The following is a 23,118-nucleotide window of genomic DNA, read 5'->3' as shown; positions in this document are numbered from 1 at the left end:
CTCCTAGGCTCATCTCGTTGGCGCGTACACCCTTTTTGGGTGTTTGGCCGAGCTCTTCCTCGTATATGTGGTGTGCATCTTGATGTTGTTACACAAATTGAGGGACCTACAGTTTCAATCCGACTCCGAACGGCAGATATTTTTATGAGGAGCTTTTTCATGACAGAAATACACTCAGAGGTTTGCCATTGCCTACCGAGGGGCGACCACTATTAGAAAAATGTGTTTTCTTAATTTGGTGTTTCACCGAGATTTGAACCAACGTTCTCTCTGTGCATTCCGAATGGTAGTCACGCACCAACCCATTCGGCTACGGCTGCCGTAGTCATGTAAATTTTTAAACCCATTGTTAACCTGATAATAAATCATCAATGTGCTTTCGGATCTGACAGTTCACTGCAAAAAAATTTGAACGATACGCAAAATTTTGTAATTTTTTGTCATAAAAATCGATTTTGGGCAGGGTCTTGATTCTGAATGAAAATTATTATGCCCCTATTTATGTTCAACCTGGGAATGTCTCTCAGTGCTCCGGACTAACTAAAACACTGCCTTTATCTATGCTAAGACTCCTCCAGTGCACTCTTGAACTCATCATACCTTCATCTGCGTATCATCAGCCGCTTGTTTCTGCATTTCTTCACATTGCATCCATTGTAGGTTGCATATTTCTACCAGTTACACAAGAGAATATTGTAATTTGTTCTCCCTTTTTTTGTGATTAGAATATCTTGGCGTACCCAGGAGTTCAATAAAGTAGCTTATTTCTACTTTGATTCGACCAGCACGAGGATTGCCTGTTGCTGAGTTGGCCTTAATCGCTACAAACACTCTGACTTTTATTCTGCATTTTCTCGAAATATTCAGGAAAAAAATTAACTTCACCGAATGGCCAGCCGCATATAGCTTCTTCAAAATTATTAATTTGGATCGACTTTTCAAAAAAAAAAAATTACCTTTCATTTCATTCATAATCATTTATACTTTTTCCACGCTAAGAGTTAAGTATATTCTGCCCGGCTTTGCTTCTCCTCTCTGACATATTTGCAGTAAGAAAACCCGAACACACAAACAAAATATAATATTAACTATTTTGGTATATTTAATGTTTGAAAATTTCCATGTTACTAAAATTTATGTTTTCAATACTTTCTTTGCAGTGCTTTCGGGCGGCGCTCATGGCGGTGGCAGCAGCAACACCACCATCACCGAAGATGATCTGCAATACTGCGGTGCCAATTTCTGTGTGACCGGTTCCAGCAATAGCAACTTGAGCCGTCCAACAAACCAAGAAATCTTCGAAATCACCATGATCTACTTGTCTTGCATTATTGCTGCCGTGGCTATTATTGCCGTCTTCTTGGACCCGCTTAAGCGTTATGGTGAGAAACGTAAGGGTTCACAATCGGCACAAGAATTGTCCGGCATGGAATTGCTTTCGGCCACTTTCCGTCAAATGAAAAAACCAAACCAGCAATTGCTCATTCCCATTACCATTTTCATTGGTATGGAACAGGCTTTCATCGGTGCCGATTTCACACAAGCGTATGTGTCTTGTGCTCTGGGTATCCAAAAAATTGGTTTTGTGATGATCTGCTTTGGTGTAGTCAATGCTATTTGCTCGATTCTCTTCGGTTCAGTAATGAAATATATTGGACGTCTGCCAATCATTATTCTTGGCGCTGTCGTGCATTTCTCACTTATCTCCATTGAATTGTTCTGGCGTCCCAGTCCCGAGAATCCACTGATCTTCTACGCCATGTCCGGTTTATGGGGTGTCGGTGATGCTGTATGGCAGACACAAATCAACGGCCTTTATGGTCTGCTCTTCCGTCGAAACAAGGAAGCAGCCTTCTCCAACTTCCGTCTGTGGGAATCAGCCGGTTTTGTGATCGCCTATGCTTATGCCACAACTTTATGTGCGCGCATGAAGCTTTATGTTCTATTGGCTGTATTGGCATTGGGATGTGTGGGTTACACCATTGTGGAGATTCTGTACAGAAGAAAGGTAAATGAATAGTTGACAATTAGAAATGGTCTAAAGACTTAATAACCTATATTACTTGTTCTATTTCAGCAACGCAAGCTAAAGAAGCAAGAGAAATTGGAGGCTGCCGCCAAGGAGAAGGAAGCTGCCGCCGCCGCAGCTGCCGCCGAGGCTAATGCCACCGGTGAAGTGGAGGAGACCGATGACGAGCTCGATGATCTCGAAGAAGATATTGTTGTGACGCACTTCTAAGTCCACTTCAACACACACACATACACATACTCACACATTCACACATCTGCAAAACAAATACGCCTTCCATAACGTAATGTAATGTACGTATGTACACACGTACACCTGTGAAAGTTTTGAATGCAAGAAGCTTTGAACATAGCGGCTTTGAAAAGCTTATGCCCAAAGCGAATAAGCATCACAAATCACACACTCACACGATGAAAGCTTTTGTTTCGTTTGTTACTCTCTTGTATGGGAGCTTTTAGTGTTGGCGTGTAAGAGTGTTTTTTTGTTTTTCTTCTTTTTTTTAGAATACAAAAACAAAACTCTTTTATAAAAGAGTGATTGTGCATGCATAAAAAGAGAAGAGTGTAAATGGGGCGGAGCGCCGATGTATTAGTAATTAGTAAAGAAAGTATGGAACTTTGAATGAGCGCTTGCGCTTCTGCACCTTTCCCTAGTTGTTACTTTGTTTTATGTAAAAATAAAATCGTTTAATACAAAAGACACTTTAAAGTTTAAAGTATATACATAAATAGCCGAACAAGTAATAACAAATGTAATTGAAAGTAATGTGTTATAAAGTTTAGTAGTTATTTAGTCTAATAAGTACAACAGAAACAGAACCGTCACACACAGACACACACACACACTCTACCACTTGCACACACGTTAGCATAGAAAGCACACATACGCAAAAGCGCACACATGCATATACGTAAGTGAAATTTGTAAATAATTAGAAGGAAGTAATAAATGCAATAATTACTGAAAACCAAAATCATGCAAAAAACGCGTTGAAAACGATAAAAGAAGACGAAAAATTGTAAAGTGAAAAATTAGCACGCAGTTTGAAATTTTTAAAAATTTGCTGTTAACAGATTTTCACATGCACCAGAAAATGCAACCAGAGTTAACGTCCAGGCGAAAAACCAACAAAATGGATGCCAATTTGTGGGATTGGTGGTGTCAAGGGTTTTCTTTAGGCTTTCACCACTGGCTCTTGCAAAGTAAATGAACAAATCCTTAACTATAATACTAAAACAAACAAAGACGTGCTTCCTAAAGGCAGATTATACATATGTGAAACGTAAAAACAAACAATTGCTCAAGTTACATATTAATTGCTAATACAGAATTAAGACAGAACGATATGTGAAAGCATACATTTCTCCCAAATGTAAAAGGGAAACTTAAAAAAAAAAAAAACAAAGTAAATATTATTATAATTTAAGTAAAACTTTCGCTCATAAGGCCTCTTAAGTATATACATATATACATATACATATATATATATATATAGGTATAAAATGTGAATTCAACGCTCAAAACAAAAAACACCAACAACGCACAAATTATAAATTGTGCTTTTTAAAAACTTTGTGAATCATTATTTAGTAGCACACATATGTAAGTAGGCGCGCGTATAACAAGAATTTAAATTTATGTTGTTTTTATTTTTAATAAATTTAATTTCTCCTTATACGCGCGCACATATCTATTTTTCGGTTTTTTTTTTTTGTGATTTTTTTTTGTTTTGTGACTTCTTTTAAGAAGTAGTCGAATGTAGTAAAAATAGTAATATTAGCTTGCGAAACTCAAAAATATTCCTTAAAATAAAAACGAGTAAAACAAACATTGTATTAGTAAAAAAACGGATGCCTTACACAATTAACAGCACTAAAACCATATATGTACATTCATTAAAAATTTAAAAGAGAAAAACAAAAACTAATATAATATATATATGAAGAAAAGTTGTTAAAAAGAAATGTACGAGTATGATTCACAATGAGTAACATGAAATGTACTTATATATTTTGCTCAGTATTATAATGTTAATGTTTAAGTGATGTTTCTATTTTTTTTTTTTTTATTTTTTTTTTTTTTTTTTTTTTGTCAACTAACTTATTCTATCCTAGCACCCCACCCCTCTGTGTATTTCTCTATATGTTTCACAACGAAAGTCTTCCACAAGCGCACCTCTAACAGAAACTATTTTAAGCCTAATTTTCGCTTACAAATTCGCTACTTTTGCTGTTTTTACTACGGTCAGACTTTTCTGTTTTCTTTTTTGTTTTTTGATCATCCTGCTCAGACTTCTCATTTTCGAAATCCTAAATTATTTTCTATTTAACCTACAAAATAGTATTTTTATGCTCATTGATATGTCTTTCGTCTATCTAGTGTACAATATGTATGTAATTACATATCCTGCATTTTTATTATAGTCCTTTAAGTAGTTGTATTGCATCCTTTCACTACCTTCTTCTAATTTTATTCATATTATTATTTGAAAAAAAAAATGTATAAATTTGTAATGCTATGCATGTACGCTTGTAGTAGTATGTGAAATGCTGCATACATACACACGTGCATGCATACGTACAATAAAAGCTGGAAAATGCATAAATAACCTGTATAGAAAGCAAAGTGAAAAAAGATTTGAAAAACTATTATTTACTACTATTGCAATATAAATAATATATTTATGTAACAATTCATATCGTATTAAATAGTGTATACGTACTCGTCTGTATGTATATTGTAAGCATACGAAGTTAAATTTTAAAGTAGTTACAAAAGGGAGAAGAAGTGGTAAACGCAATTGTATTGAATAAAATGTTATAAAACAAAAGCTATTGAAATATACAGCTCGATAGTATAATTTGCAATCTATAGTTTAATGATTACTTATTATTACAAAATAAATAAATATAATAATACAGTAATAATGAAAAATAATAAACATATTTTTGTTTTAGTTTAAAGAAAATAATTAAGCATTTTTATTTTACAACAAAATAGAGATAATTAAACAGCTATGGGGTCGCCTTCTATCATTCAAGGTAGTATATACCTACACTTGTGGACAAAATAATAGGTGTAACAAAGTTTTTTTAATAACATTCAAAAATTTGTAAAGACAAGAGTTTTTTTTTATTGTTTTAGTAATGTTTTATTTCATTAAACAAAAATATGTTGAAATTCATTTTACTTTTTACACTCAAATGAAAATTTAACAAAACAAAAAAAGTTCAATTTAAATTTAACCGCTAGTATTTCAATAACCAGTATATCCTCCATGGTTCTGTATAAGTTTGCCTATTCTATTGGGCATGGATTTTATTAATTTTTGGCAGGTTTCTAAAGGGGTAGCATCCCATATTTCCTTGGTTTTCTGCCACAATTGCTCGTTGTTTTGGAATGCAAAGTCTGCCAGTCTCCTCTTCAAATCACTCCACAAGTTCTCAATAGGATTGAGATCAGGGGATTGACTTGGCCATTGCATACAACTTATGTTTGTATTTCTTAGCCACTCCGACACCAACTTCGAGGTATGTTTGGGGTCATTATCTTGCTGATAACACCATCTCTACTTCGGTGCAGTGGCTATTACGACCAATTCTAAATAATTATTGACCCAGTCAAAATAATACAAATTGAACAATGCAGCAAAACATACTTGATAACACTTCAAATAACAAGGTATTTTCGAAAAAATGCTGATTCACCTATTTTTATGGCCAATCGAATTCAGTCAAACAATCATTACTTTCCAATAACACGCAAAATTACCAATTGAGTCGCAAAAATGTTTTTTACTTACGTTCTAGTTCCCCTTTTGTTTCATTAAAATGTAGCGGTATCAAAAATAAATAAAAGTTATTACACTATTGGGCGTAAAATCAGTACAGATTCAGCACACACCTATTATTTTGCCCACAAGTGTATATATATATTTTCCCAAGGCTCCTAAATGGAGCATAGCGCCTCAATAAACAAATTATAATTAATTTTATCTAAGGCTAAACATTTAACTTCGTTCCACGCACGGCCTGCTTTTCTTGCTTCTGCATCGACCTGACGTCTCCACGTATTGGCTGGTCTCCCACGTCTGCGGCTGCCTTGGGGGTTCCAATCCAGTGCTGTTCTTGTTATGTCATCATGGGGCTTTCTCAACGTGTGACCGAGCCATTTCCACTTACGGCGTTGAATTTCTATGTGGACTGGTGTTTGCTTGGTCACGCTCCAGAGATCAGTGTTACTAATAACCTGTGGCCAATATATGCGCATAATCTTGCGTAGGCAACGATTAAGAAAGGCTTGCAGCGACTGTAGTACACATGCCGATATGTTCCAAGTTTCACACCCATACAACACTACGGATTTCACGTTGGCATTGAAAATCTTGAGTTTGGTATGCCTGGAGATGTGAGACGCTCTTTACACCTTATCCAGCATGCCAAATGCAGCGCATCTCTTGGCTATACGGTTACGTATGTCAGCTGCTGACCCGCCGGCTTTGGAAATAATGCTCCCCAGGTAGCAGAATTCATCTACATCTTCCAGGGGTGTGCCGGCAATCTGAAGAGTTTGCGCTTCACTGGTGTTGATGCGCATAACTTTAGTCTTTGCGATATTGATTTTTAGTCCAGTTTGTGCTGCGGCCTCGCTCACCGCATGAAGTTTTGCTGATATGTGCGAATATTTATGCGAGAGCAGACATATGTCGTCAGCATAGTCTAAATCCTCCATGTGGCCACACATACCCCAGGATATGCCTCTGTTAGCCGCACAGGCTTGCCGCATTACTAAATGCAGAACTAAATTGAAAAGCAGCGGAGATAGTACGCAGCCCTGCCTCACACCGGTTTGCACCTCGACCCCGTTACTTAGAACATTTTCGTATTTGACAGTAAGCGCCCGCGTACAGCTCTTTGATGATATTGATTATTTTTTCAGGCACTCCTTTGCAGACGAGCGCTTTCCAGATAGCTTCGAGCTTAAGAGTATAGAAAGCTTTCTCGAAGTCGATGAAGCATAAGTTAGTAGTCTGGTCAAATACTCAATTTTAAAAGATATTTTTAGGAATTTTTTTAGGAAAATAAAATGCGATCGTTTTGATTTTATAGTATGTTGTTATTGACATCAAATACGAGACGTGTGTTGACGTGATAACGTCTTATAATTCGATGTATCCGGCTCCACGCACCAAAAAATGCGGCGTTATCTTGCTCATGCGGCGTTGCCTTGAACTGCAAGCGAGAGCGCGGAACGAACGACAAAGAGGCACAATCGGCCCCCGCGTTCGGCTACGTTCGACATCTGGCTCTCTCCTACTTGAGTGAACATATATATGTATGTATATGTATGTATATGCGCATATGTATATAAATTCACATATTTGTATTTGCATATGCCTTTATCCTGTGTGCATGGTAATGAACCATTTCTCTGTTGAAAATAGGACAATGATAGGAAAAGTAGGAAATGAAAGGGAGTGTTTCGAGTGTAATGTGTCTTAAAAAAGTCAAATCGATGATGTTGCCTCTTAGTGTTGTTGTGATGCACAATCGAAATTGAAGATATCTTTCATGAATTTGATAAATGTTTCGTCATTTTTCACGTTTGTGTAAATGTAACTTGGCCTATTCCATTGCGATTCCATTTACCTCCTTCTCTATATCCATACAAAAAATACCTATCAAACAAATAAAATTAAAATTTTCTTTTGAAAAATGCAACCATTCCATCAGTATTTTCTTATGACGTTTTGGAAGAAATTTACTTGTTGTTTTTTTATGTCCAAACGGTACTTAAGCACGCCTCGTAGTATATAAAAACAATTTTTTTTTTTTTGACATATTTTTTTGTATTAGTGTGGCACCAAAGTAAACATCTTAAAAAAAGATAGGTGGCTTATCAACAGGATTTTGGCTCTTCAGGACATCTGATACGAAAAAGTTAATCTGATTATTATTCTGTAGGCTTGTCATTATGGCAGGGGTTTCAATGGGAAAATTTTTTGAAAAATAACAAAATGGCGGACTTTTGAAAAAAAAGGTATGTTTTTCGCTTGGAAATCAGACTGTCGTATGGAAAGTTAGGGCTGAAAAGAAACGAAAGTAGTTTTTTGACATATTTTTGTGTATACGACAAAAAAAATTGTTTTTGTATACTATTTGATGTCAATAATAACATACTATAAAACCAAACGAATGCATTTTATTTTCTTAAAAAAAATTCCTAAGAAATATAGGTATATAAAAATTAGTATTTGACTAGACTACTACCTCAAGGCGTTCAGACGTCGTTTTTCTCAGTGATTAGTTTGTGAATTTGTTTTGTTTTTCACTGGGGGAGGATTTTTACGTGGAGGGTCTCATACCCAGCGCACAACCAGATACCCTCGGTTGACTCGCCTTCTCACACTAGCTCACTCTTAAACGGATGCTCAGAGGCTACCCAGAGAACACTTGGGCGAAACCCGGAAGTTTTGAGCTGCTTGGACCGTATGCAGGAGAATAGTGTTGGTCACTCCCAAGTGAAGGGCAACCAGGGGCTTTCTCCACTTACATGGACTAGTGCAAACGCGAGTAGACATCGGTGTCCCCTTGACCGTTGTTAAAGGGAAACTACAAAATTTCTTTCTTAAAAAAGCGCAAGACAGATGGAAGTTTGTATCATCGTGTGCTATTGCGAAAACACTATGGCCTCAATACGACAGAAACAGAATGCTTAAGGTGATGGGAATCTTCCGCCATTCAATTTCCAAACTCATGCCACTCGCATTTGAATTTTGTAACGTCCACCCAGTTAATATTGATGATTTCTGAAGTAAGTATTGAAATAAAACCAAATATTTAAAAGTATGAGTTGTGTTCCAAAGTAAATAGGTATGTGCAGGGTCGGGCACTCGAAGTGTAACCAATTAATAAGGCTAAAAATTTAGTTTGGAAAATTACTTTTATTCAACTCAAAGTAAAAACCGTATAAAAATAATGCCAAATTAAGAATGAATTTACTGTTGCTCGATATGACCACCTTTTGCCTTGACTATGGCCTTGAGATGGTCCAGAAAATAATCGCAAGCTGCCCGAATGTGACTTGCAGGGATTTTGGCCCACTCGCGGGCAATGGCTTTTTAGCGCCTCGAGACTTTGAAAAAAGTGAATCTTTTAGTTCGGACCCTGCTCTCTAAAATGGCACAAAGAGAACAATCCGTTGGATTCGCGTCTGGAGAATTTCAGAGCCATTGTGTGGACGTTCTAAAGTTCGGAACGTTGCTTTTTAGCCATTCTTGGTTCACTCGAGCTTTGTGAGACGGTGCCGAGTCCTGTTGAAACGTCCATGGTCTGCCACCGAATTGTTCCCCTGCCCACGGCTTCAAAGAATAATTTCCTGATAATATTTCGCATTTACCTTGACGCCAGGCTCGATGAAAATGATTGGAGAGCATCCATCTGCGGTTACAGTGGCCCAAACCATTACCTGTGGCGGGTGCTGCCTCGTGATGGCAAATCGATGACTCAAATTCTCGTATGAACGGTCGGTTAAATAAACTCTATCGTTTTGGGAGTTTACCAATTGCTCAATTTGAAAAATTTTCTCGTCAGAAAACACAATGTTCGGAAATCGACCGCTTTCGACCAATGGAAACAACTTCTTTGCTCTCTCAAGTCTGACTTTGAGCTTATTTTTCAGTATGCGGCGGATGCTACGGTCAGATATTTTCTTCTTCAGTTCTTTCGCCATTTGATTGGCACTTCGCCGGGGATTTCGCTCAAGTCGCCTCTTCACTTTTTGAACCCTTTCACGTGACGTTGCAGTCTTTTGATGACCACCTCACCTCCTGACGTTTCACGATGCTACCAGTATCATTGTAACTTTAAGGTGCTCGAGCTCACGAACATACACTGATTTTGATTTTCCTGCGAAATATAATGCAATCACACTTTTACATTTGAAATCCATTACTGTTTTTTTTTCGTGTTTACTCTCGGTAAAATGTTTCCGCGCATTTGTAAATAATACTCTGGACTGTCATTTAGCCAACTAACAGACAACTGATGTCAGCTGCGCGAGCGGTCTGAAGTTGGTTACACTTCGAGTGCCGGACCCTGTATGTATGTAAGAGATAACTGGAGATTCCATTAAACTTTAAATTTTTTAGATTTTATCTGTGCAAATCTTCATTCAAAGCATTATGTTTTGTATTTTGATATGTTCAGTCATGATAATCTGGGTGGTTTGAGTCATAATAATCCACAATGTTGTTGCTGCTTTGTTCTTATCATTAAAATGTTCTATTTACCGGCACCTTGAACGTGATTGCATGCATTTGAATATTGCCATAAAAATTAATATTACTGCAAATTTATTTTTCGGTAAAATTTATTTTCATTTAAGTATTTTCGGTTGTATATGTAAAGGTTAAGCTATAAACTTAGTTAAAATAAATAATAATTAAAAACAAACTTGTTTATAACCCAAAATTTTAAATGGTTTTTATGACATTAATATAAATAAATAAATAAATATGTTGACTAAATTAAATGCACACTTATTATTATTATTATTATTATTAAAATTAAAAATGTTCTTATTCACTAGCTAATTCAATGCAGCACTGCAATTTCTTCTACAGTACGATGGTTTCTTCTTCGATAGATTTTTTGTTCTTACGTCGACGACTGGATTTAATTTTGCTTAGCACATTGTAAGCTTGCTGAATCTCAATAAATCGCTGATTTGCAACAACTTTCAACTTTTCATCTTTTACTTTGTCCGGATGGAATTCTTTTGAAAGTCGTCGATATGCTGATGTAATTTCAGCTTGTGAAGCTGTTGCACTCACGCCCAGCACTTTATAGGAATTACGTTCGCCATCCACATCCATACTTTCGAAAATTTCTTTCCATGTTTCGTACCAGCCATGATGTTGCGCATATTGATAAGTATCGTTGAGTGCTTGTGTGAAGTCTGTCCACCAAGCAGATGTGAGAAAGTTACGCAGGGCTTCATGTATGGGCACTTCGCCACCATCCTCATCGGAAATAGTACCATTAAAATAAAGAAAACAACCCCAAAGCGAGAAATAGACCAGCAGCGCAGCTGTAAATTTAACTGAACGCACGGCAATGCCATACCGCTTTGGTGGTGTACGCAACCATTGCTTCGAATAAGAGTCGAAAACTAACGCAGAAACCAGCGCAGTAAGTAACAATGAATAGGTTTCGTCATAGATGAGATAACGAGCTGGATATATTACAACGGCGCCAATTAGACAATGCCACCAAACACCACGCTCACGTCCAATATTTCCCACCGTCCATACTCCCAAAGAAACAAACACCGGTATGAGCCAGTGGAGGAAGCCCCAATCTACGCCACCAAAGATAGTTTCCGGTATAGCCATGAGCAGCAGCTGTCCAAAGAGATACCCGATCATTACCTCACCAACAAAACGCTTAGCGGAGTAGGGCGGTCGACGATTTGTTTGTAAACGTGCTACAAATGATTTAATAAAAGCTGGATCTTCGTTGGCATCACGCACATATTCGGGTATTAAGAAGATTTCGGCCAGCCAACCGACACCAAAATAGCCTCCTAGAGTGCACCACCAAATGAATGCATGGCGGTCGCGATGTAAATAAAAGTGATGCAGTCCGAAAATTCCACCAAAAAACCATAGTATATAGGCGATTAAAACAGATTTCTGTGGTGGGAGGGAGTTTGCTTCAGCTTGTGCCAGTTTGCCATTAGCAACAGGTTTACCGTTAGCCAAAGGCTTTCCATTGGTTATTACAGAAGGAGTTTGGGACTCCTTTACGTTTTCTTTTAGCATGTTGGCTTTAAAATTCAAACAAAGAAAAGAACATAAAGCAAATAATTAAATTTTAACAAGAATCAACAAAATAATATGAAAATTGTAATAGCCTGAATAAAATATTACCGAAAAAACTTAAATAATAGAACTCGATGTGGATTACGTGTACTTTCTTATTGAAGCGTTGGAAAAATGTTATAGCCCACTTTCTCTTTTCACAAATTCAGTTCATGATTCACTTCAATTCTGCAGGCGCGACTGCGTAACGCTCAGATTTCTTTGCTGCAACGGCAAGTCACAAGCACTACAAACAAAAGGCACTTAAATGTTCTAATGTTCATTGAAGAACTTGCAAATCAAGTAAATTAAATTTTACTTTTTATTTAAAAGGCATTTATGAAATTTAACAGTTTGTTTAGGTTTGTCGTATCTTTCGTGACTTTCTTCACCGCTGAGGCTAACAATTGTTTCTTCTTTTAGCAACATTCCTTTCAAGCCGTGAGTGCGGTTTAAATGGGTCAGCTTTAGTAGCAAAGTTTATAAAATCTTTTAGCCATTAATTCATATTGAAAACACACAATTACCAATAAAGATTTCATTAATAAACAGCTTTGTTATTTAATTCACTACACTTTTCTTATTAAATTATTTTGCACAGTTTAAATAAGAATTTTTACACTTGAAAGCAATGCAGCCTTTACTCACTCTCACCTTGTTTACCGTCACTCTCTGTGTATTAGACCAGAGTTGCTTTTCGTAGTAGTCTATATGAATTAATTCTTGGTCGAAATCACGGCGAATCTATTAAAGGTGGTGTTGGTAAATCAGTTGATTTATTTTATCTTTCGCTGTGTCCATGTGGCTGTCAGAACAGAATAAAACAAGGTGAGTTAATTTTTTGTTTTCCACTTTTCGCCTTGATCGAAATGTAAGAATTCGTTACCATTCAGACAAAGCGAATTTACACAAGGTGGCTTCTGTAGAGCAACAACATTTACATGGGTGGCAGATTACAAGAGTTAGGCCTCCGAAGCAAATTTGTAAGAGTAATGGTACTCACGCTAACCAACGTAAACATACGCCCGTATCAGCTGACACGATGCAACTAATGAGAACCCCATGTACATGAATTCTCACCACCGTTCCGTTCCATAGTATCGTAGATCGTTGTTTAATCGTGTCAGCTGTTACGGGAGTACGTTTGCATTGGTATAGCTTCGACTGTCACGTCATCGGAGATTCGGTAGAATTCCACCCATATTCGCACTTATAAACGAAATTCAAAATAAAATTATTCAAAATCAAAACTCAAAAGTAGACAAATAACATAATGATAAAGAAATACATAATTTATTGCCGTTTTTGAATATAAAATAAGAAGCGGGTCAAAAACCAATTTTTTTCCTACATCCCGAAGTCAGGTTGCTCTTGTGCCAAATTCGAGTTCGCTGGACAGCACTTCTCGATTTTGGAGGCTTTGAAATCTTCTGACACATAACGCTGGTTCTTCTTCAAAATGCCGATAATGGTCATATTCATTTTACAAGTTTTTCTAGGAATGATAGCGAAATGAAATAATTACGCTGTAAATTTTACAATGTATTGCGGTCCAACCAAAACTGTACACCATACTTTGCTGGTTTGGAATTATATTGAGTAAACTTGGAGCGACCCCGCCTTACGGATTCTTGTTATGAAGTCCTTTGCGGAGAAGTCACGATTTCGTTTGCAATAATTCGATATTTTTGCGGCAGGGTCAATACTTTTGAAGCTCCACAAATTACAGCAAGAACTCGCTACGGCATCACGCCTCGAAAATATACAAAAAAAGGAAAGAAAAATACTTTTTGGTGAAGAGGCCAAATTTTGCGGCTATTTTTCAAGCGATCATCGCCTGTCAAATAATTGCATCATATAAATGCAAATTTAGCGATGAGCGGTCTACACAAGCGATTTCTCGCTCGAGATATTTCGTATCTTATGAGTAATCGCCATTGGAGACAACTAGTTACTGCTGATTGTTCTTACACAAAATGCAACAATGTGCTAGATATAGTTGAACACACGATGTACAGAACCTATCATCCTTGCTTGAACGTATACGTTCTGTAGACGTAAATAATAAGCATCAAGCTCAGGGTGTTGCATTTTGTGAATTTAATTTCATCAACTTTAAACGAAATTGTACAAATGAAATGGTAATTCAATGTCGCGCTTGTCTTAATTCAAAGGACACTGCATTTATACGCATGGAGTCCCATATAGCGGAAGGCATCGACTTCTTTTCTTGCTTCAGTGTGTGCACGCAATTGGATGCAGGATTCAATGACGGACTGCCGGCTGTTCTTTGCACTAATTGCTCTCAGGATCTTCAAATAGCTTTCAATTTTGTGCAAACTGCACGCCAAGCTGACAGAATGCTGCGTGATAGTTTACTACAAAAGCTGATGCCCAATGAAATAGTGGAAACATTGGACACAGAAGTTGGCGATTCAATAATGGAGCCTTTGGAAGTAGTAGACGATAGTGAAGATGAGGATTGTGTGGTTGAGGAGCTTCTAGAAGACGAGCCTGTATTAGATGAAGTTATCGAAGAGGGTGATGTAGAAATAATGGAGGTAATGTTATATACTTACAGTGATTTAAACGACTAACGACTAACTTATGAATTCCATAATGAAATGTTAAGGTCGAAAAAGCAGATGAGCATATTTTTGAAAACTCAGTAGATGAACTAGAACTTATTGAGGAGAAATACGAAGAGACTCCAACAGTAGAATCTGTAAATGACATAAATTATCAGCACGAAGAACAGCCAAACTCAGGAGAATATTTCCCCGAAGATGAAGTTGATGACGAGTACCAGAGGGAATACCACGAAAATGAAGAACAGCTCAACATTTGCGATACCGTATCTAATGGTGCTAAATGGAAATGCATAGAATGCAAGCGTGTCTTATGTGGCAACGTCTCTTATGAAGGCCATATGAATATGCATCGCTCATTGCGTCCTTACAAATGTACTTTATGCATGTGTGCTTTTCGCTGCAAAAATGCGTTAGAGCAACACACGCAAAAGCGACACCAGCCGGAAAATACATTGGAAAGCGCCACTCGTAAGTCCAAGAAACTCGAACGTATATATAAAGGATTTTGAGAAAATCAAAAACTTTGTTTCATATTTTAGCAATAAGTAATTGCGATAAATGTCCAAAAATATTCTCAACGCGTGAAGAGTTACAAGAACACCATGAATTGGTACATCCCGAAAGTTATCCTGTACAGTGTCGGCGCTGTCCCCTAATACAACCTTTAACGCGCTCTAAATTAGTGGAACATTTTCGTATTGAACACCCAGTAGAGCATCGTAAGCATTTCCCCACAGTAGGAAGACCACTGAACGAACCAATCAAGCCAACGCCGTGGCAATGTGAAGTGTGTAAACGTTATATGCGATCAGAAGCAGCCTTACGCGATCATCGACACACTCATCGAAATGAACGGCCCCATGAATGCCAATTTTGTTCGAAACGTTTTGCTACAACCAGTAATTTGCGCCAACATATGCGAGGTGTGCATACCGAGGAATATGAGAAGCAAGTTAATGAGGGCGGAGATACTGTTGTGCAATGTGAAATTTGCAAAAAGCAGCTTCTTCGGCGAAATCTCGAAAAACATATGGCATTGCATATCAAAAAAGAACGTGAAGCGAATGAGACTCAAGCAAAATTCCTTTGCGCATATTGTTGTAAGTAAATGCTCACATTCATACCTTATTATTAACGTATTTTTGGGCGTAAATTACTCTGTCGTCTATGTCTTATATTATTATTTTTTGGTTTAGCTTATTAGAGTACCTAAAGTGGCGCGGTAATTTATTGGCATTTATCGCTTGTTTCGCGGCCAGGGCGCCGCACATTAGTTCAAACTAAATTATTAAAGCCATAAATGTATAAACTCTCTTTTTTTTTTTGATAATGAATTGGAGATTTGGAAAGAAGCGATGAACTATTAAACTTTTAGGTGTCTTAATGACTGGCTGCATAAACTCCATAGCTGCATAAATAATTATTTTATTATATTTAAGCCCGGCTAAGTTAGAATTTGTTCACTGATAAATATTTGTTAAATTAGAGTTTAAAGTTATCTATATGAAGCCGAGTGCACATTTCTAAGCTGAACTCCAACGTAAATCTTTCCACTATATAATATGTATTGTATGTTATAAGTTGTCTTCGAAGATAGACAGGAAACGTTTATGCTTTGATTTTGTATAAAAATGCGAAGTTTAAAATATAAATGATCAATATTTTCCCAGCACGCGAGTGTAAAAGCCAAAAATCCCTCAACCAACATGAGAAAATGCATCAAGGTGCATCACCAGACATTATCTATATTTGTGCCGATTGTGATCGTTCCTATGCCACACAATATTTGTTACAGCAACATCGCAAACATGCACACAAAGAGCGAGATCACTTCTGTCCGATCTGTGGGAATGGATTTAAGCTTAAAAATCAATTGGTGAATCACATGAAACTGCATTTGGAAAAAAATATTAAATGTCCGCACTGTGAGAAATGTTACGCACGCAAATTTGATCTAGACATACACATGCGCACTCATACAGGCGAGCTACCATTCGCCTGTCATCTTTGCGAAAAGCGTTTCGCCATTAAGGTACGACTCACTTATCATTTGCAGAAGCATTATGGCGTTAAGCATCGCTGCAAAGATTGTGGTGCAGAATTCAATTCAAAACAGAAACTGAAAGCACATAGTTATAAGCATACCGGCATGCCGTATCGCTGCGAGAGGTGCGATGGCCACGGCTTTGCTAATCGCGATGTGTAAGTAGTTATGGGGGGATTTGGTGGATGGAAGTATTGTTTTAATATCTCAATTTTCTTTCAGCTTCAAACGCCATCTACAGCGTGTGCATTGCACCAGTATGAGCGATGAGGAACTTGTTGCCATGTTTCAGCAAAATACTGGGAAATCGACACGTATACGCCGTGTTGACTTGTACGAAGATAATGTGGAAAAAGAGCCTTTGAGAACCACGTCTGAGACGGTCGGTACTTTGATCAATGCAGACGACATTGCACTAGAATCAGAGGTGATTCATAGTTGAAATGAGTTGACGACAGTTATCAGCTAGATTAAGTTGTATGTATGAAAAAAAAACTCGCTAAAGTAAAACCAGAAAATATTAGTAAAAATAGTTAAAGCAAATTGTCTACTTTTGTTTTCTTTTAACTTAGGGTCAGTTAATATGTTCGTTTTAAGCCAGTGAATGTTTAAATGTTCTGCCACTAATGCGATATATAATTTAAAACTGGAAAATTTTGAAAAATTGCAGCTCGTGAATTTACGAATGCAAAATCACTTAGTCTGCATGAGCACAACGTCCATTTAGTCAAATTGGAGGAACCAAAGTATGAATGCGGCATTTGTAAGCGAAAATGCTATCAGCAACGAGATCTTAGTTCTCATATGCAACGGGTGCACCTGGCGGAGCGCAAGCACGTTTGCAACATATGTGGCAATGCATTCAAGAGCGCTTGGCCATTGACAACACATAAGCTACTACATGTCGAAGATAAGTCTTTCGAGTGCATTCACTGCCAACGCAAATATACTCGACAAGCCGATTTAAATGTGCACATTCGCTCACATACCGGGGAACTGCCATACGCATGTCACCTGTGCGACAAACGTTTTGCCATCAAAGTACGGCTAACATACCACCTGCAACGTCATCAGGGCGTGAAGCACCCTTGCACTTATTGCGGCAATGTCTATGATAATCGCAATCAACTAAAGGAGCATCTTTTCAAGCACACAGGTATGCCGTATCGGTGTGAATTGTGCCCGGATGTTGGATTTACACGTCGTTTGCGGTATGTGAATGGAAAAAAATATACGAATACATTCCTTTTTTATCTTTCATTTAATTATTTATACACTTGCAGCTTTTCCAGTCATATGCAGCGCGTTCATAATCAAAAACTGAGTGCGGACGAGTTGGCTTCCGTTTTTGCGAAATACACGGGAAAAGCGATACATTTCAACTCCAGTTTCAAGGCGCAGGATAGTGAGGACTCACAAACATTGCCCGACTGTATTGTGGATGATGTGAAAGGAAAACAGTGAGGACGAAATTTCAGAGCTCCTGTTACAGGGAATATAGAACATAGTTTTGAATAGTTAAATAAAGTCATTTTTTAAGAGCTATAGGAAAGTTTTCAAAAAAACACACGTAAAATTCAGAAAAATACATGGAATTTTTATTTAAATCTATAGTACAGTCCATATAATTTAATGTTTGAAGATTATTGCATGCAAATGTTGACAGCGACTGCGCTTCAAATGATCCATCCGCTTAGTCCAATTTTGACATACTCTCTCCAATGTTTCGGCCGGTATCTCACATATAAATGCTTTAATGTTGTCTTCCAATGCGTTAATTGAAGCAGGCTTGCCTGAATAGACATGAGCTTTAGCATAGCCCTACAAAAAATAATGTAAAGGCGTTATATCGCACGATCTGGGTGGCCAATTGACAGGTCCCGAACGTGAAATAAAATGTTCACCGAACTCGTCTCTCAACAAGTCCATTGTTACGCGTGCTGTGTGGCATGTGGCACCGTCTTGCTGAAACCACATGTCATGCAAGTCAAGCTCTTGCATTTTGGGCAAAAAAAAGTTGGATGTCATTTCACGGTAGCGCTCACCATTCACAGTTACGTTTCGATTTGCAGTATCTTTGAAGAAGTACGGTCCAATGATACCTCCAACCCATAAACCGCACCAAACTGTGACCTTTTATGGATACATTAGTAGCTCTTGCAATTCTTCTGGCTGATCTTCACTCCAAAATCGACAATTCTGCTGTTTACGTACCCATTGATCCAAAAACGAGCTTCGTCGCTGAACGCATTTTTTCGATAAAAAAGTGGATCTTCGGCCAACTTTCCAAGAGCCAATTCACCAAAAATTCTGCGATGCGGTAGGTCGTTCGGCTTCAATTCTTGCACCAGCTGTATTTTGAAAGGCTTCACACCTAAATCCTTTCGCAAAATGTTCCACGTTGTTGAGTAACAGAGGCCCAATTGCTGCGAACGGTGACGAATCGATAACTGATGGTCATCATTAACACTGGCCGATACAGCTGCGATATTTTCTTCAGTTCGCACTCTACGTAAGCGTGTTGGTGGTTTGATGTCCAATAATGTAAATTTGGTTCTAAATTTAGTCACAATAGCTCGAACAGCCGCTTCTGTGGGTCGATTAAACTGACCATAAAATGGAAGAAGCGCGCGATAAATTTTCTTAACAGAACACGCATTTTTATAATAAAATTCAAGGATTTGCAAGCGTTGTTCGTTTGTAAGACGATTCATGGTTAAATTATAGACCAAACAGAAGATGTTTGACACTGAAACAAAACACGAAACGTGCGTCAGCTGTTTAAACCAACTGTTTAAAAAAATTAATAACTAAAAAATCACCCGTTATTTCTTCATTTCATTTCTTTAGGTAAATTGTTCAGTTGAAGTCTAGAAAAATATTGTACTCGTATTTACGAAAATTACTTTTTGTAGCTAACTTGTTGAAACCTTCTCAAATTCATGGAGTAGCTGGATGTTTGCGTCGTTAATTGTATACAGTTCACCCCTTACGGTAACCATTAGGAAAAGGGAGAAAACGGCGTATTACGAAAAAGTCGCGTGTTTATGACTTGACCCTTTGGTAGTCTTTCCAAAAGATAATGACCCTTAGCATATATTAAAACATGTTTTAAACTTAATCAGAATGGAGCTTATCACCATTCTGAAATGGTCGACACAGTCTCGGAGTTTGAGGATAAGCGAATAGACAGGGAAGACATTAATGGCGATAAGCACACGATATTTGAGGCAGCAAAAAATGTCTGGAGCACTGGTGTACACTATAAACAGTGAGCCAGCCATTGACAATTTGTATGTAAGTGATTTATGTGTGTTAGTAGTTTGCTTCCATTAACCCACAAGAAGCAAATGAGGTAAAAGTACCTTAGAATTTCATATACAGGGTGGCTGATGAATTTTGCTACATTAAGAAACTCAATAACTTTTTTTTTAGTGTATGGAATTCATTTATTTATTTTTTTCAAGTTGAAGGTCATTAAATTTTATTAAATGTAGCTTAACTAGTTTTAAAAATAATTGAATTTAAATGCCCCCCATGCTCGTTGACACAAGTGCGGCATCTTAGTAAAAAGTTGTTCATTGCTGCTTTGAGAGTTGCGACAGGAATAGCCGCAATTGTTGCCCGAATGGATTGTTTTAGTTCATCCAAATTTGTTGGCTTTGTTTTATAAACTTCTTGTTTACATAAACCCCACAAGAAAAAGTCAGGTGCAGTAAGGTCAGGCGACCTGGGGGGCCAACGAAATTCGGAGTTTCTTGAAATTAGTTTATTGGGAAATTTTCGTCGCAACTCTGTCATAGCAGTCTGGGCTATGTGAGACGTTGCCCCATCTTGTTGAAACCACACAGAGTTGAAAGGAATTCTCTTTCGGCGTAGTTCTGGATAGAAAAATTCTTTCAGCATTTTCAAATAACGGTCTCCAGTAACCGTAACGGTGTGACCATTTTCTTCAAAAAAATAAGGTCCGACAATACAGCGTGAAGAAACCGCACACCACACTGTCACGCGAAGAGGATGCAATTCCGTCTCGTGGAGTATCTGTGGGTTAGAAGTACTCCATATTCGACAATTTTGTTTGTTCACATTGCCGTTTAAATCGAAATGGGCCTCATCAGACATGAAAAGGCAGTTTAACATGTTTTGGTCTTCTTCCACCATTTGCAGGATCTTCTGGCAAAATTCCAAGCGAATCGGCAAGTCTGCTGCATTCAGTTTGTTAACCATTTGAATTTTGTAGGGAAATAAGTCTAAATCTTTGTGCATTATTGTTTGCAAAGACTGTCGGCTGACACCAAGTTGAGCAGATAAGCTTCTTGTTGAAACCCTTGGATTGCTTTGTATAGCTGCAGCTACAGCAGCGATCGTTTCCTCCGTCCGAACTGGTGGGTTTCGATGATAAGGCCTTCTTGCGACTGTTCCTTGCTCAGCAAAATTATTCACCAGTTTCATTATGGTCCATCTGCTCGGGGGATCGCCGCCAAACATCCGCCTGTACTCTCTCTGTACCAAAACTACGGACTCCAGTGCGTGATAGCGGCGGACTATCCAAATTCTTGTTTGCGTGTCCCAGTTATCCATTTTAATAAATTTTAAAGATCAATCTGCAAATTAAAACAAAAATGGAACAGATAACTTAAAAAGAAAAAAAGTTATTCAATTTTTTTTTGGTAGCGGCTTTCATCAGCCACCCTGTATTTCAAACAAAATTTACTAAAATAATATAAAAAAATACGTTTGAAATAAAACTCACTATCTTCTATTAGCGCTATAAACCCTTACGCGATTTGGGCCGAGTTTAACAAAGCGCGTTAGTAGTTTCTTTCACGTGCTAACCGGCGCCAGCTGGAAACACCAAGTGAAGCCAAGTCTTTCTCCACCTGATCTTTCCAGCGCAAAGGAGGCCTTCCTCTTCCCCTACTACCACCAGCTGGTACCGCATCGAATACTTTCAGAGGCAGAGCGTTTGTTTCCATGTCAACGACATGACCTAGTCAATGAATGTCGCCGTAAAACTCATGTAGCTCATTGTTCCATCGCCTGCGACACTCGCCCTCACCAACGTGTAAAGTTCCAAAAATCTTCCGCAGAATTTTTCTCTCAAACACTTCAAGCGCCGCTACATCGGATGTTGTCATTGTCCAAACTGAGAACCGGGAGAGGACTTTACTACTCAATTGCCTACTTAGTACAAAGTAGCACTTGTTGGCAAGAGAGATTCTCCGTTGGATTTAAAAGCTGACATTGCTCGAAATCATAACTGTGTGCCGACTGTTTGTCTGATGACAGGAGGTACTTCATTTTGTCCTCGATCACCACCAGACCTATACGCTTTGCTTCTTTATCCAATGTGAATAGGCAGAACTAACAGCGCGGTTGTTAAGGCCGATGATATCAATATCGTGGCCCGGAAGTTGTGAGCTGCTTGGACCGTAAGCAGAAGAATCGTTCCGGCCGCTCCCAAGTGAATTGCAATTAGATATTTGAATAGTAAATTGAATTTATGCCAAAGAATATACCATTAAATATTGATTCTATAGGAGATATATAATAGGCGCTTACATCTTTTATTGGCTTTAATTGCCGAGCTCCTCCTCCTCCTTCATAAATTATTCTCAATTTCGTAGCAAATTTCGCTTGTTAACAATGGAGTGGGGAGCTAAGGAAAATCGCATCGGAGAGATTGCATTACAAAAGTGTGGTAAAAGTGAAAGTAAGATTTACGAATTCCTGAAAAAACTTAATATTTCGAAAAAGTTTGTTTAACGCTTCATCAATCGTTTTTCCCAAACGTCTGAAGTGACAGACAGAAAAAGAAGTGGTCGTCCTCGCGTGGTTCGAACAAGTGCAGCCACAAAACCCGTTCGAGAAGGAATTCGCATAAATCTCCTTAGAAAACAAAAACATGTCCAGGGAAATGAATGCATCGACCAGATCCATGCCAAGACTAGTTAGAGATGATCTCCACATGAAAGCCTTCCGTCGCTTAACTGGTCATCTTTTTTAGCTGAATGGCCTAACTGTTTAAGCGGTTAGGGGTAGTCAGAGTCCCGAAAAAATGACGCTTTTCAATATATATTTTTTTTTTGGTAGTCAATGGCTTTGTTTTACGACTTCACTTTAGCAAAATTTAAAAAAAAAAATTTTTTAAAGTTATCGCTGTTTGTGTGGAACCCGTTTCTCCAGAAGTTCCTTGCGGTGATCATCACAAGTCCTTGGAGATTCAAATAAAATCAATCGGACAAGAGAAATTAGTTTTATTAATAGATAATCTTGTACCCTATCGAGGCTTTTTTTTCAAAATTAACAATATGGCGGCCTCAGGAAATATTTTTCAGATTTTCGAGAAAAAAACCGACAATTAATTGTTAAAAAAAACGAAATTAAAAAAAAAATCCTTCGATCAGGCACGAGTTTTTTATATTTTTCAAATGCAGTATAAATTATTCAAATAACATAGTTTTGAAAAAAAAAAACGCATTTAAAGTTTTGCTATCGGCTCCGGAGCGCCCTTTGTTAATTGTTGAATAACTCGAAAATTATTTTCTGATTCACTTCAAATTTTCACACAATATTTTTAAGATATTATACT

General features: G+C 37.7%; 3 protein-coding genes across 7 annotated transcripts in view; 2 read left to right on the top strand and 1 right to left on the bottom strand.

Annotated features, from left to right (window-relative positions):
• LOC128857767 (UNC93-like protein) overlaps positions 1-5,000 on the top strand; it is a 135,053-nt gene extending 130,053 nt beyond the window's left edge. For all 4 annotated transcript variants that reach the window (XM_054093516.1, XM_054093514.1, XM_054093517.1 and 1 more), the window contains 2 exons: positions 1,161-2,008; positions 2,078-5,000. In XM_054093516.1, the coding sequence (XP_053949491.1) occupies positions 1,161-2,008; positions 2,078-2,239 (1,010 nt within the window). In that variant the 3' untranslated portion in view covers positions 2,240-5,000. The remainder of the gene's footprint in view (positions 1-1,160; positions 2,009-2,077) is intronic.
• Positions 5,001-10,389: 5,389 nt separating this feature from the next.
• LOC128857766 (dnaJ homolog subfamily C member 22) lies at positions 10,390-12,560 on the bottom strand. 2 transcript variants are annotated; one of them, XM_054093511.1, is made up of 3 exons: positions 12,419-12,560; positions 11,961-12,138; positions 10,391-11,857 (listed from the first exon to the last, which is right to left on the bottom strand). In XM_054093511.1, the coding sequence occupies exon 3, from the start codon at positions 11,850-11,852 to the stop codon at positions 10,647-10,649; it is 1,206 nt and encodes a 401-aa protein (XP_053949486.1). In that variant the 5' UTR covers positions 11,853-11,857; positions 11,961-12,138; positions 12,419-12,560; the 3' UTR covers positions 10,391-10,646. The 2 variants fall into 2 exon arrangements, with proteins under 2 accessions (XP_053949487.1, XP_053949486.1); XM_054093512.1 differs by lacking the exon at positions 11,961-12,138 and having other exon boundaries at positions 10,390-11,857.
• A 1,339-nt stretch (positions 12,561-13,899) lies between these two features.
• LOC128857451 (uncharacterized) overlaps positions 13,900-23,118 on the top strand; it is a 39,689-nt gene continuing 30,470 nt past the window's right edge. The window contains exons 1-5 of the mRNA XM_054093208.1: positions 13,900-14,452; positions 14,524-14,950; positions 15,022-15,582; positions 17,197-17,737; positions 17,810-17,987. Coding sequence (XP_053949183.1) covers positions 14,030-14,452; positions 14,524-14,950; positions 15,022-15,582; positions 17,197-17,737; positions 17,810-17,987 — 2,130 coding nt within the window. The 5' untranslated portion in view covers positions 13,900-14,029. The remainder of the gene's footprint in view (positions 14,453-14,523; positions 14,951-15,021; positions 15,583-17,196; positions 17,738-17,809; positions 17,988-23,118) is intronic.

The sequence above is a fragment of the Anastrepha ludens genome, chromosome 3 (genome assembly GCF_028408465.1).
Source record: "Anastrepha ludens isolate Willacy chromosome 3, idAnaLude1.1, whole genome shotgun sequence".
Lineage (NCBI taxonomy): Eukaryota > Metazoa > Arthropoda > Insecta > Diptera > Tephritidae > Anastrepha > Anastrepha ludens.
This window is presented reverse-complemented; position numbering and strand designations above follow the sequence as displayed.